The sequence below is a fragment of the Somniosus microcephalus genome, chromosome 14 (genome assembly GCF_052327205.1).
Source record: "Somniosus microcephalus isolate GS21.2 chromosome 14, FLI_Smic_1.0, whole genome shotgun sequence".
Taxonomy (NCBI): domain Eukaryota; kingdom Metazoa; phylum Chordata; class Chondrichthyes; order Squaliformes; family Somniosidae; genus Somniosus; species Somniosus microcephalus.
The window spans coordinates 97008909-97024974 of record NC_141000.1 but is presented as its reverse complement, the minus strand read 5'-3'; the positions used below and the strand labels follow the sequence as shown (position 1 = coordinate 97024974).

Sequence of the window (16066 nt, the reverse complement as noted above, 5' to 3'; positions counted from 1 at the left end):
TGGTACATACTCATGTGACTCAGCCAACGTTGTCTACCTCATACGTTGCAGGAAAGGATGCCCCGGAGCATGGTACATCGGCGAGACCGTGCAGACACTGCGACAACGGATGAACGGACACCGCGCAACAATCACCAGGCAGGAGTGTTCCCTCCCAGTCGGGGAACACTTCAGCAGTCAAGGACATTCAGCCTCCGATCTTCGGGTAAGCATTCTCCAAGGTGGCCTTCGAGACACACGACAACGCAAAATCGTCGAGCAGAAACTGATAGCCAAGTTCCGCACCCATGAGGACGGCCTCAACCGAGATCTTGGGTTCATGTCACGCTACATGTAACCCCACCTGACGCAGGGTCATCCAGACTCGAGTCGACATTGGCTTGTTCTCTCTACACAGATGCGGCCGGACCTGCTGTGATTTCCAGCCAAAAAAAATGTTTTTTGTCTGTTTTTTTGTTTTTCATACAGACCCCAGCATCTGCAATATTTGACCCCTTGTGACCCCACCTCATTGTTCTTTGATGTAATGTTTCCCTGACTGACCTGTTTGGACACCATTCACACCTTTGACTGCTGTGATTATCTCTCTGCCGAGGTGTGATAAATGGCAGTTGGAAAGGTTACCTGTAAACATCTGACATGATTCTCTGACTATATAAGCTGTGTCTTTATGCATTTCTCCACTTCACCTGAAGAAGGAGCAGCGCTCCGAAAGCTTGTGATTTCAAATAAAGCTGTTGGACTATAACCTGGTGTCGTGTGACTTCTTACATTTGTCCACCCCAGTCCAACTCCGGCATCTCCACACCTTAATCATTCCAAGCCTTGCTTCTCTGTGGGAATTTTAGTATTACTCAGTTACTGAGAATGAGGAGAATCTAGCACCAATGTTAACAAACCTCATTACAGTAAAGTTACTTTAATACCCCAATTGAGAAATAAAAAGGGAAATACTTGCAAAACCCTGCTGCTTGGATCAATTAGGAGGTTTACAGTCCAGCTTCCAATCAAGGCAGACAGTTCATACCCATAAAAATTCAGGACAATTAATGCTTTCCCCTTCCTTTACCATAGTTGTTTGGTTTATCAGGTCAGAGGAAGCAAGTCTAAATGAATACAAAACTGAAAGTGTGAAATGTAACAGTCTGTAAATACCTATCATTTGCTTTCTGACGACAAACACTGAAAATGTAACATTTGTAACTAAACTTTGTTTTCTTAGCCAGTTATCTGCTGATTAAAGTTCCACATAATGGTTCCTACAGCAAGTCCCATCAGTTCCCTGGATAGGTAAACATAGCGGGGCAGAATTTGCAATCTCGCGCATGCGCTAAATCCCGAACTTGCGATCCGTCATCGTGACAGATCATCCGCTGCGACTATTACCCTCATTGCTGGCACAGGGTTGAGGTAAATGCCCACCAATTACACAGCAAAGTTTTACAGCTGTTAGAGGGGGGATATGGGTGAACATATCAAAACAGCAGCTTGAGTTTGAAGGTCGAGAGCTGGAGTGACAGTTTGAAGGATGAGAGCTGGAGCAGAACCCGGTTACCAGGACGCCAAGTTGGACAGCCAGGGGTAACGTGCAGGCCAGGTGTGTGGAAGAAACTGAGAGGAAACAGCGCGAGAGAGAGAGCGAGCGAGCGAGAGCGAGAGAAAAAACATCGAGAGAGACCAAGATGGAAACATCGAGAAAGCCTGAGGGGGCACTTTATTTAATTTAATTAATTAATTAATTTTATTTAATTATAAGTTGTGAGTTCCTCACGATGCTCTCTCAGTGCGGCCACCCTGTAACCAGAGATTATTCTAGAAGCCTGGGTAGAAATATCAATGTAATTACTGTAGAAATTACTTTTTTTTACATTATTGCTTGTTCATTTTATGTGCTGTCTTTTTATGTCTTTTATTTATTTTATGTCTGCTTTATTTATATTTAAAGTATGTATGCGTGTATATGTTGGTATGTGTTTTTTTGTGATGGCGCCGATGAAGATGGCTGCCGTCCTTGCAAGCTCCGTGTGTACCAGGCAGCTAAGTGTTCTTGCTGCTTGGTGTTCTCGGCTCGTCAAGAAAAAAAACATTTCACTGACTAGATTACACTTCTTGTATTTAGTTATGTGACCAATAAAATTGAAATTGAAATTGAAATTGAGTGCTTGAAAAGGGATCTGTATGCTTTGCTGAAATGGCATGTTTTACAGCACATCAGGACAATGAAGTTCAGTGAATGAGTTTGACTGCATGTCATGATCAACTTCCTCAGAACTGCAAGATTCAAGTTAAATTAAGCAGGGCTGTCATTTCAATGCATTTAATTGAAGATTTAGAAAAAAAAATCACTGCATTCCCATATTGTGGGTGATGAGATACGGAGCTTAACCAGGGATAAATAGACTATAACAACAGCAGAAAATGCTGGAAAAACTCAGCAGGCCAGGCAACATCCGTAGAGAGAAAATAGAGTCAACGTTGCGGGTTTAACCCTTTTTCAAAACTGGAAAGGAAATGAAATAGATTGAAAGGCAGGGCTGGGAGAGAACAAAAGAAGTGGAGAGACATTAAGAGGTATTCAAAACCAGACGAGATGGTGATAGGACTAGTGGAGACAAAAGACGGCTCTAGATTAGGTGTGAAATGTTCTGGCAGAATGGGAGACAGCTGCCATGTGGGAGAGAAAAAAGGGAGGGGGGAAAAGGGCCAAAACAAAGATGTGGATAAAATATAAGCAAAAATGTAATAGGGGCCGAGGTTATGATCTGAAATTGTTGAACTCTATGTTGAGTCCGGAGGCTGTAAAGTGCCTAATCAGAAGTGCCACATGCAGTGCCACCAATAGGGGTAATAGCAAGTGGCTGCTGTCTCCTTCTCAGAGCCGCTTGCCTTTACTGCGCATTATTTTGCGGAACAGGGATTTCTGCAATGGGAAGGTCATTCCAGCTGCTTAAACCTTCTGAACACTGGGGAGGGGGGCAGGTGTCAAGTGTACCAAGACTGATAGTACTTTGGTTAACTATAGTGCAGGTCTCAGCAAGAAATTTAAAAAAAAAAAAAAAAAATTTGAAGAAAATCACGACCAAACTCTAGAAATCTTAGTAATCAGGTGACTTTTGGCCGTGCTGTCTCTATACTTTTGTGCATAAATCTATGCCAGCACATTACTCCCGTAAATTCATGAAACTTTTACAAAGCTCTGTCTGCATGTGAATGAGTAGGAGTGTGTTGGCGGACGTCTCTCAGAAGTGGCACTAACAATTGTGGAAATTCATACATAAAACCAGCGTAAATCAGTTACCCACAAATTTCTTTGGGATGAAAAACAAATGCACAATGCTGCTCTTACGTCAGAGTAACCCCAAAAGGTTCCAAGAAATTCTCGGTCCATTTCCTCCGTTCTCTGAATGGAGAGAACAAAACACTTTCACAGTGCAGAAGAACCTGCAATATCCCATTTTACAATATAGTGTGCCCTCACTCACTGAAGGATTAAGCATCTAATTAGAAACACATCTGGAATCCCACAAAAAATATAGAATTTTTACATCATCTTTTCTTTGTTCCTTATTTGGCGCTCTGAAATTCTGTTGCACAAATAAGCCTCAATGCTTGGGAACACCCCAAGATACAGAGCAAAATGATATAGACTAGAGAAGATGTCTGGTGAAATAAATTGTGTGTCATCAAATAGTCTACAGCATTAACTTCAAAAACATTCACTTTAGATCAAGCAGGATAAGTTTATGCAGAGCTTTGGATTAACATTACTGCACGAGACTTGGACTGCATTATAAAGTACTTTGGCCCAGAAATTCGGGTCGGGGGCTACCCGCGGGTGCAAGCCCCCGACCTACACTTACCTAGCGCGCCGGCAGTTGAGCTCTGGGCCTGCGCCGGCAGTTGAGCTCTGGGCCTGGGCTCTCCGGTGCCTGGCCCAGAGGCCGGCGTGCTGTGCTGGCGTGTCCCAGGGGCGTCCCCTGGGATCACGTGAGCCATGGGCAGCCAATCGGAGGAGGGAAAAGCCCATTCATAAGATTGAGACAGAAAGACCTGTCAAAACTTATGAATGCTGAGGGCCCAAAACAGTAGTTAACCTTCAAATAAATTTATTTATTTTTTATTTATTTTTTTTTAAAATCACACTTTTTAAATAAACTATAAATTACATTAAATAACTACTTTAAACAATAACTTAAATTTTTGAAAAAAATAATTTTATAAAAAAAGGGCTAAAAATAAACTTACCTTGCTTTAAAGTATTTAAAAATAACAAACCTGTGGAAAAAATGTTTTAATTTTAATTAATTGACCACTTACCTTTTAAAATGCAGTCCTTAGGCCTAGTTTTTACATTTCTAAAATCTAAACTTACCCTCACGGAAAAACCTGTAAAAAAAAACGTAAGTTCAAAGCGCATGCGCAGACTCCCGCGCACACGCGTTTGACCTCTGAACCCCTTCGTTCAGAGGATCGGAAGTGCCGGTTTCCCGCGCATGCAAGGAACCGGCACTTCCATTGGGTCCACGCGTGAGTACCCAGTGTGTGCTCACGCGTTGGGACCCGAATTTCTGGGCCAATATTTACTTCTTCTGCAGCACATAACTATCTGTACTTAACAACTGACTACAGCTGAAATTACTTTGCGAAAAAGCCAGTGAATGGATTTCATGGCCAAAATATACACTCTCATACTCAAAGCTTTGCATGTAACTATGTTATAAACAGCCACAAATAAATTTACAAGTATAAAGTATAGTTTTAATTCCAATATGTTCAGAGATATGGTTTGTGCCCATTCTATAGAATACAAACCTGTCAACAACTGGGCTTGGTGTTTGTTCCTAGCCTCAATATTGAGTCCTGTTGAGAGGCATCAAGAACTTTGCTGAGAATAACTCAACACTAAGCTATATGTGGAGTAATGCACTTAAATAATTTCCACCGACTGTACACTTATGAGCAAACATACCAACTTATGATGCAATATGCATTTAAAAGGGAGGGACACCTAAAACTAAAAGAAAAACATTTCTCTGGCACTTGTCTGTTTAGGTATATAGGGAACAATAATGATGGTTACACCTATGGATATACTATTAACTCTGAAGTTAATTAACTTAGATACCAATAAATTGCATTGTTGGTTTCTTGACAATGTACATCTAACTTTTAAACCTGGTGTAACAGGTTTTTTTTAATATAAAAGTTGTACTCCATCGAACTGTAATTCAGAATTGAATCCAATGACCATCATCTCCATTAATATAGAAATTAAATGCTGGTACTACAAACAACGTCCTGCTTCATTAGAATGATAACACGGTAAAGCCTCTTGAATCTATCTGCTCAATTGTCTACTGATTACTTATGTGCAAGCCAGCTAATTCTGTCTGACCACAGTGGCACTTGACAAACTTGAATGTAACATAATAAATTATATCGAGGCAACAATGAAGTTTATATCACAAGATGCCAAATCATCCTAACACTATCTGCATTAAGCCTTTTTTCTTTCCCTTCAAGGATGCACTTGCACATAATAACATAGGAAATATTTTTGTATATTATTCACTAATAAAAGTCTTCTGCATCATCCATCATGAAAGTGACATTGCATCATTTGTCACGTGTTCTTTCAATCAAGGGAACACCAACTTGCATGTATATAGCACCTTTAACATTGCAGAATGTCCCAAGATGTTTCGCAGGTGCGTAACCAGACAAAAATTGACACTGAGCCAAAGGAGACATTAGGACAAGTGACCAAAAGCTTGATCAAAGAGGTATGTTTTAAGGAGCATCTTAAAAAGGAAGAGAGGTGCAGAGGCAGCAAGGTCCCAGGAGGGAATTCCAGAGCTCAGGACCTAGACAGCTTAAGGCACGGCCGCCAATGGTGGGGTGAAGAAATTCGGAATGCACAAGAGGCCAGAATTGGAAGATGGCAGAGTTCTCAGAGGGTTGTAGGAAGTTAGAGACATCAAGTGATCTAAACATTGGTTCAACTTAAGTGATCAAAATCATTTTTCCCCGACATACAGGGCCTCGAGAATTTCTGTGACACCTCAACCAAATTCTGTAGATTTTATGGCAGGAAACCACTTCCTATAGCAAGTAATCTAGCAATTTTTATTGAAAAACTAAATCAAAAAATAAACCAGCTCCAATTACAATTAAACTTCAACTGAATCATTGTACCAAATACGAATAGCTTTAATAAATGCAAGCAGAAATTTCAATATAAAACTTGGCTACTTTTATACAAAAGAAAAAAATTGAAATATAAATTTCCTTACATAGGGGAAAAAATAAATTAGATTCAATGTGAAGACCTATTAAGCATAGCATTAAACCTTCTCCTACATTAAACATTGACTGCGAGGAACAAAGATTAGGAGTTAAGGACAGCATTTCAGAGTGGCCTGAAGTGGGCAACGATATCCCTCAGGGTTCAGTTATGGGGCTACTTCTGTTCACTGCATACATCAATGACTTGAATGTAGGCCTAGGGCAAAATGGGGTCAGCATTTTCAGATGATACCAAAACAGGATATATAGTTAATTCTTTAGAAGATCACAGGAAACTGCAAAGAGATATTGGCCCAGATATTCCGATCCCTATGGGTGGGTACGGGCTGTGTACCCACCCGTAGGACATCGGAAATGCTGGTTTCAGGCATGCATAGCGCATGCGCTGAAAACCGGCATTTCCGATCTGTCAAGAATGGTCTTGACAGATCCTCCGGCTGCCCTGGAGAAGGGCGTCTGCGGGCGGATAGTTCTGCTTTTTGGAGACCCTCTGCCTGCAGAAAACCCTTTCAATCCAGGGTAAGAGTTGAAAAAAAGTTTTAAAAAAATAAAAAAACATTTTCACTGATTTATCATTTAAAAATACTTTAAAAAAAATTAAGTTTATTTTTAGCCCCGTAACATTTGTTTAAAATACTTAATTTATTGTAATTTCAAGTCATTTTAAAAATGTGATTTTTAAAATTTATTTAATGTTTGACTGTTTTTGGGGTGATCTCCATTCATATATTTGACAGGCCTTCTGTGATTGGCTCCCCATGGCCCACGTGATCCCAGTAACGCTGCGAACTACATGCGGCCCTGGGATACGTGGGCCCTGCGCACTTCAAGTTTGGAGAGGCTCAGGAGCGGAAGCGTGTGCGTCCCAGGAGCCCCCTGGTAAGGGCGCAGATTTTTCCAGATCGCAGGCCTCCGCCCGGAAAATACGGGCCATTGAGAAGAGGGGGAAAATAGGCTAAAAGGTGGCAGATGGAATTTAATGCAAGGATGAGGTGCTGCATTTTGGTTTTTTAAAATCAGCAGTAATTGTACTCAGAATGGAAGTAGGCTTGGTGCTGTGGAACAGCAAAGGAACTTGAATGTACAGGTCCACAGAACATTAAAGGTAGCACCTCAGATTGATAATGCTGTTAAAAATAAAAGCTAATAGAATCATAGAATGATACAGGAGGCCATTCAGCCCATTGTGTCTGTGCTGGTTCTTTGAAAGAGCTATCCAACTAGTCCTACTCCCCTCCTCTTTCCACATAACTCTGCAAATTTTTCCCCTTCAAGTATTTATCCAATTCCCTTTTGAAAGTTATTATTGAATCTGTTTATAAAGCCAAGGATTCCATATGCCTTTTTAACAGCCTTCTCAACTTGTCCTGCCACCTTCAAAGATTTGTGCACATACACCCCCAGGTGTCTGTTCCTGCACTCATTTTAATATTGTACCATTTAGTTTATATTGTTTCTCCTCATTCTTCCTACCTGAATAAACCAATTCACACTTTGCTGTGTTAAATTTCATCTGCCATGTGTCTGTCTGCCCATGTCCTCCTGAAGTCTATTACTTTCCTCCTCACTGTTAGCTACATTTCCGAGTTTCGTGTCATCTGCAAACTTTGAAATTATGCCCTGTAAACCCAAGTCATATATATATCAAAAAATATCATAGGCTTGCTATCAAGAGATATATATTAAAAGCCAAAAAGGTAATAATAAGCCTATATAAAACCTTAATAAGACCTCAGTTAGAGTACTGTGTGTAGTATTGGGCTCTACACTGAAGGAAAGACATTAAGATGTTAGAGGGGGCACAACACAGGTTCACCAGGATGCTGGCTGGTATGAGGAAATAGAAATACGAAAAAAGACTTGAAAAATTGGGTCTTTTTTCAATTAGATCAATGCAAATTACACAGCAATATACAATTATGAAAGGATGGGACAGGGTAGATAGAAGCACACTTTTTACAGTAATTAAGGTTTTAAGAACAAGAACCCATAGATACAAGATAAATGCAAGAGATTTAGAACAGAGGGCAGGAGAAGGTTCTTCACACAGACTTGACAGGCTGTGGAATTCACTTCCAGGGTTAATTACTGAAGCAGAAACTAAGCCAGCATTCAAGATTAAATTGGCTAGGTGGATGATGAAAAAGGAGTTGAAGGGATACGAGACCCTGGCACGCAAATGTGATTAACCTCCATGCGATCAAATAGTTCTAAACACCCGACATGGAATGGCTGGGATGAATGTTATTCTATGTATAAACCAACAAAACACATGAAATCACTAAGTTACCAGACAAATGACCTTTAAAGTGCAGTAAAAGCAGCAACAAATTCTTCCATATGTAAAAGTTATCCAGAGTTCACATTAAAGTGCTGAAAACTGTTTCTGGAAGAGCAGGGACTTTGCTTTCAGGGGAAGACCTTCTTATAATTTTTCCATCACCTTTTGCTATAATTTAAGTCTGATTGGAAATATGTGACATTCTAAAACCAGAAGCAATTTGTTTTAATTTTTTTTTACGAAAAGGTAAGTGAACACCAATGAAAGCCCGATTACACAGTGGGACAGCAATTCTGTGGCCAGTTCCACGACTGCAGAATCACGGAGGCCTAGGAAGAACAGTCGAAGATGACTTGCGAATTTGAGGCAAAAATCCTAAGAAATATAAATAAAACTTCATCTTCACCATGTTACTGAAGCCCTTTGCTGGACTGACATCTTGTAATTTACTAGTTGCTGTCCAGCAAGTTATTGCAATTATGCTCTTCCCTCTACAAACATCTAATGCTTACTTAAGAATTTCATTGCAGCCCAGCTGTGAATTAGGTAGATGCTTCTTCACTACTAGCAATTTTCATTTAAACATACTGTGAAACAAGTGAGCACTGGAAAGATTAGTTACTAAGCAATGCTAATGTATTGGTGCAAACAAAGTGTTCGTACATGGATTGACACCCACTGATTTCTTACAAGAGTTTTTGATCTCAACTAAATCAATGTGGGGATGGGGGGGAAGCGAGGATGACAGAAAGGCAGCTCTTGGGAATAAAAATTGCATCAAGCCTCAATTTAGCACAATTGTAGTTGATATTATGCCTAAAAATTCATAGCGGTTACTGATTTCTCAATTCACAGATAGCTGTGCCATTCTATGTATGGCTTTGCATGAACCTTTTTTTAAACTTAGCTTCCGAATGCTACATGTCAGCCATCAAATCAAAAATTAATTTAGGGGAGGCATCAGAAATTTCTAATTCATCCCCCCCACCCACTTCAAGAAATTAAAACAAGGTATTTGCTACAATTTTCACTCATCTGTAGAACTCAAAATAAAATTGTCATTGGCCCCAAGGTGCACAGTTCAAGACTTCTGAGCAAAAAAACTTGAGCGCGACTAATTAAAAAAGTAAGCTTCAGAATCTTGCCCAGAGTGACTTTAGTATTAATGCCAGAAGCATATAAATCAACATTAGAAGCCGTAGAATGGGTTAGTTGAAGATGGATTACATTTCCTATAAGTGTTTATTGAAATCTATATTATCAGTTTGCACGTCTTGGTCAGAGAATCGTCTATGATGCCTTGCAGAGAAAGAAAGAGAAAAAAAAGTGTACCTCCAGTACCTTCCCCAGGAAGTGTCGGTTGGCTATTCAATTGTGGTGACACTATAGCAGAGCCCGATTCTGCCTTCACCTGGAACATCCATACAGACTCACTTTCCAGTCACTGGATAGCAAATCAGGAGTGAACTCTCCTCCTGATTAACAGAGGCACTATGCCCAATTATTGTACCTCCTGGTTGGAGTCAGCTATCTCTGCACAGATCAAGGATCAAACTTGGATTTGTGCAGTTCAGTCTCACACTCAAGAGGTGCATTTACTAATTAAGCCAAGACAGCTATGAATCTTTTATAAACAAAATAAGCTTTTAACATTTGTTTAAAAAATTACTGAATTAGTATATGCATGAGAAGAAACTGAATTTACCCAAAGTGCCCATTTTCTTACATCTGTACAGATCCTTGCATCTTGTCAGCAATTGTTGCCTTTCAGGGTAGTTTTGAACTGCTAGTCAGAGGCAGCTCAGGAACAAGCTTTTACTTTTTTCATAAAGCTTCCCTTGCCGTGACATTACTGTTTCCCTCCAGTGACATCACAAATGGAAACAGGGCTATGGAATGTATTCCTCCAACAGCAATGAGAGTTCAACAGAAAGCTCCATTCCCACCCTGCCTCGAGCCAACATATTTAAAACATAAAAACAGTAAAGGATTGACTTGCAGGACAAGTACAGAAATGCCATCCATTGTAATACTGTACTTAGGACTATGAACTGAATTCAGTAGATGGAAGTTCCTGCCAAGATGGTACAAATTCTTGTTTACATGTTTAAAATGTTATATATTGTATTGCTTAAAAATAATCAATTTTCCCTTATATTGTCAAAAATAATTATGCTAAAACTTTAAATATTCACACATTCATTCGGAATTTATTTAACTCCTATGCTGGGGAACCATCTAAAATAATGGATTATTAAACTGCATATTAAATTTGTTATCTACAGATTAAAAGTGTAGATTTTTCATGAATTAACATGTTTCCCCTTACATTCTATCTACTTTGTCAGCAATGTGAAAATAACCTGCTAAAAGCTTCTTTGAATACCAAGGATCTCAGCACCAGTTAAAGTAATAATACTGTGACAACTAAAGCAAAAAGGTTAAGAGCTGGGAGGGGTCGACAGAGAAATGTAACACAAGTCATCTTGCTTAGTTACAAAAACTAAAATTACAATGTACAAATTGCAAGAAAGAGCAATCTGTGGTTTTTTTTTATTGCTAGCTGAACGGAAGTTCGAACAGTTGAGCGCAACAAATCTGTCGAGGAAATTAAAACTCACATGTAAAGAAAGCTCTTAAGACTGTCTACTTTACCACAAGAATACATATCGAAAAAGAAAATGAACGTTTATAGAATCATTTTTTTTCATTTGAGGCAAACTTCTCCGGGAAAGAAAGTTATAGAACTTTGCACCGAGAAAAACAAAAATACCAACTAGTACAAACCAGAAGTAAAACTAAGAGAATAAAGCCGTCCACTTTCATCTTACCTCAACATCCTTATGATGCTAGTCGAGGATTTTCATGTAAACAAAAATGTTTTTAGCAACTAACACATATATTTTCTTCTTCTAAATGCGTATTGTAGGGGCGTTGCTTATGCAGCCATTAATTTTCTACGCAAGTCTCAGCAGATACATTGCCACACGTTAAAGTGGGGCGGAACAAGGCAACCTGATGTCAGCAAACCAAAGCTTCTTGATTGGGGAGGGAAGGGGAGGTCCCGTATTCATTTGTTGCACGGTCTCAATACTTTTAAGTAGGAAACCAAACTCTTGTATATTCCAATCTCATTTTGTACAACTCCAAATACTTTATTATTTTTATTATACACGAGACCCACGTCCTGCACGATCCCACAACTACAGAATAATCTTTCCTCACCCACTATAGATATATATTAAAAAAGCACAACTTGGCAGTCTGAAATCTACTTCCGTTCAGGTGCGAGAATTTCACGTGATACCTACCAATCAATCAGCCATCTTGGCAAACTTAAAAAAAACTACTCTTGGTTATGTAATGCACCTCCAAACACAGTGAACTCTTCTGGATGCACCCTAAACCAAATAAACTAACTAATTAAACATTAAAATAAAACTTAACAACTTAAATTAAAATTTGGTTCCCGGTGGTGATAATGCACTCCAGTCCCCGCGGCGCCTACCAGTCGCGGAAGGCCTCGAGCGTGCCAGCAGACGCCGCGTGCTCCATCTCCATGGCCACCCGGGCACGAACGTGGCTGCGGAAGAGAGGCAGGCAGTTGGGCCGAACGACCCCCTCGACCTCCCACTGCCTGGACCAGTGGATGGCCACTTTGGCCAGGGCTAGGAGCAGTCCTACTAGGAGGTCCCCCGATCTGCCCGCTCCCCTCCGCACTGGGTGACCAAAGATCAGGAGCGTGGGATTGAAGTGCAGCCAAAAATCCCAAACACAATGTCACTCCTTAGGAGGACTTTAGTGCGAGCTTTGCATAAACTAGTACTTCTACATTTTTGAGATCACTTTCTTGCTGCTTTTGCTCTGCTGCTAATAATGAGTTTTTTGGGTGGCTTATTGGCTCCATGTGGTTCCTGATTGTTTATCACTTGCCAACCCCCATGTCGACTTCCTTACCAAGAAGTATCGTTCCCCTTTCTCTTCTGTCAGCCCCTGTACCTCCATGATTTCAATCGACAACTCAACTTCCCTAGCCCCTTCTTTTCTGACTTCATCACCTTCCCATCTTTCCTCAATCTCACCCCTCATATACATTTCCCCACCTATTTCCTTAGACACCACCTCACTCGAGTCATCTTTTTTTAAATTCGGTTTTATGGGATGTGGGCGTCACTGGCAAGGCCAGCATTTATTGCCTATCCCTAATTGCCCTTGAGAAGGTGGTGGTGAGCTGCCTTCTTGAACCACTTCAGTCCCCGTGGTGAATGTGCTCCCACAGTGCTGTTAGGGAGGGAGTTCCAGGATTTTGACCCAGCGACAATGAAGGAACGGCCGATATATTTCTAAGTCAGGATGGAGTGTGATTGGAGGGGAACTTGGAAGTGCTGGTTTTCCCATGCGCCTGCTGCCCTTGTCTTTCTAGGTGGAAGAGGTCGCGTGTTTGGGAGAGGCTGCCGAAGAAGCTTTGGCGAGTTGCTGCAGTGCATCTTGTAGATGGTACACACTGCAGCCACCTCATTGTCTCTCTGTATCTGAGATCTTGATCACTGATAGGACAACTTTTGACTACTCCTATCCTCATACTCTCCTCCAATCCCACTATTCTCAGCATCTGCCCATTGAATAACATCCCCCCCACCCCCGCCCTCTCATAAATTCACATCTCTCTCAATTATAGCACTCTAAATGTCACAGCACTTTTGCTACTATGAACTTGTTTTACTCCCTTGCCTTTCTCTTTGACGCCCTTGTTGCTAGTAAATTAATCATTGTCTTCCATTCCTGTCGCTCCTCCAATATAGCTTCCATCTTTAATCCCTTCGTCAGGGCGTGCAAATTTGAGTATAATTGGCGCACAATGCACTAATCATAAGTCACCCAGATCAGACTTGACCCTGTCTAGCATTACCATGGTTCATTGTCAACCAAGACCACATATTACTATAGGATCATCCTGGAGGGCAACAACAACTACAGGCTCTTATTTTCCATGAACAACTGCCATCTTAATCCCCTCTTCCCCACTCTCACGTCAACCACCAAGTGTAAGTAGCTCATGGATTTCTTCATCTCCATGATTGACACTATCCATGCAGTTGTCTCTGCCATTGCCTCCCCTTCCTCCCACCAGCTTCCAGCCTTCAACCTCCTATCAGTCTCCCACCCACTCTAGTCCAACATTTCCGTAATTTCTCAGGCATAACCCCTTCCCTGCACTCTCCAAGCTTATCTTGCTCATGAGACCTATCTGTCTTGTTTTGCACACTTTGTACAAAACTAATAAATTGCAGGACAACGGAGTATTACAGTTTAAACTCTTTTATGAAGCATCAGGTCTGTGATCTTACTCATAACAGTACAGTGGGGAAAAGATGGCGTTAGGACCCCTAGCCTGAGTCTTCAAGAACAATAGCAGTCCTAACAGATGCCTGCAGGCCAATGACAACTCAACATGTGATCACATGTGAATATAATTATAATGGGGAACAAAGAAATGGCAGACCAACTAAATACATATTTTGGTTCCGTCTTCACAAAGGAGGACACAAATAACCTCCCAGAAATACCGGGGAACATAGGGTCTGATGAAAGGGTGGAACTGAAAGAAATCAGTATTTGTAGGGAAATGGTGTTAGGAAAATTGATGGGACTGAAGGCCGATAAATCCCCAGGGCCTGATAATCTACATCCCAGGGTACTTAAGGAAGTGGCCCTAGAAATAGTAGATGCATTGCTGATCATCTTCCAGAACTCGATAGATTCTGGAACAGTACCCATGGATTGGAGGGTAGCTAATGTTACCCCACTATTCAAAAAAGGTGGCAGAGAAAAAGCGGGGAATTATAGACCGGTAAGCCTGACATCGGTAGTGGGGAAAATGCTAGAGTCCATTATAAAAGATGTAATAGCAGAGCACTTGGAAAGCAGTGACAGGATTGAACAAAGTCAACATGGATTTACAAAAGGTAAATCATGCTTGACTAATCTACTGGAATTTTTTGAGGATGTAACTGGTAAAATAGATAAGGGAGAACCAGTGGATGTGGTGTATTTGGACTTTCAGAAGGCTTTCGATAAGGTCCCGCATAAGAGATTAGCGTGCAAAATTAAGGCACATGGGATTGGGGGCAAGGTATTGACTTGGATAGAGAACTGGTTGGCGGACAGAAAGCAAAGAGTTGGAATAAACGGGTCATTTTCCGAGTGGCAGGCAGTGACTAGTGGGGTACCGCAAGGATCGGTCCTAGGACCCCAGCTGTTCACAATATATATTAATGATCTGGACGAGGGAATTGGATGTAATATCTCCAAATTTGCAGACGACACAAAGCTGGGTGGGAGGGTATGCTGCGAGGAGGATGTCATGAAACTCCAGTACGATTTGGACAGGTTAGGTGATTGGGCAGAAACATGGCAAATGCACTATAATGTGGATAAATGTGAGGTTATCCACTTTGGTGGCAAAAACAGGAAGGCACTTTATTATTTGAATGGCAATAGATTGGGAGAAGGGGAAGTGCAAAGAGACCTGGGTGTTCTTGTGCACCAGTCGCTGAAGGTAAGCATGCAGGTGCAGCAGGCGGTTAAGAAGGCAAATGGTATGTTGGCCTTCGTAGCAAGAGGGTTTGAGTACAGGAACAAGGATGTCTTGCTACAGTTGTACAGGGCCTTGGTGAGACCGCACCTTGAGTATTGTGTGCAGTTTTGGTTGCCTTATCTGAGGAAGGACATTCTTGCCATGGAAGGAGTGCAGCGAAGATTCACCAGGCTGATACCTGGGATGGCAGGAATGACGTATGAGGAGAGATTGTGTCGATTGGGCTTATACTCACTGGAGTTTAGAAGATTGAGAGGGGATCTCATCGAAACCTATAAAATTCTGTCAGGCCTGGACAGACTAGATGCAGGAAGGATGTTTCTGATGGCTGGGGAGTCCAGAACCAGGGGTCATAGTCTAAGGATAAGGGGTAAGCCATTTAGGACTGAAATGAGGAGGAATTTCTTCACCCAGAGAGTGGTGAACCTGTGGAATTCTCTGCCACAGAGGGCGGTGGAGGCCAGTTCATTAAGTATATTCAAGAAAGAGTTGGATATATTTCTTAAGGCTAAAGGGATCAAGGGATATGGGGAGAAGGCAGGGACAGGGTACTGAATTTGAATGATCAGCCATGATCTCTTTGAATGGCGGAGCAGGCTCGAAGGGCCGAATGGCCTACTCCTGCTCCTATCTTCTATGTTTCTATGTTTCTATAATAGGTATTCCTTACAGATGCCTGCGGGCCAATGATAATTCAATATGCAAATATTACATCCCCTTTCTTTTAAAAGTAAAATGTTATGCATTACTTTTAAACCTTTCTTCTACCTAATGTTCTCGGTAGCATAAACATATAAGTAAACTCAGCATTTAACTTGCGCTGAAAACATCGCAACGTTTCAATAACGATGTACAGTTTTTTTTTAAGGCAGCGATCCGCC

The 16066-nt window shown here is 41.2% G+C and overlaps 1 protein-coding gene across 2 annotated transcripts in view; it reads right to left on the bottom strand.

Moving 5' to 3' along the window:
- LOC147107742 (uncharacterized) overlaps positions 1 to 11819 on the bottom strand; it is an 83176-nt gene extending 71357 nt beyond the window's left edge. The window contains exon 1 of one of the 2 annotated variants that reach the window (XM_086007023.1): positions 11419 to 11819. In XM_086007023.1, coding sequence (XP_085863149.1) covers positions 11419 to 11426 — 8 coding nt within the window. In that variant the 5' untranslated portion in view covers positions 11427 to 11819. The remainder of the gene's footprint in view (positions 1 to 11418) is intronic. The other variant, XM_086007021.1, reaches the window with a different exon arrangement.
- Positions 11820 to 16066: the final 4247 nt, after the last annotated feature.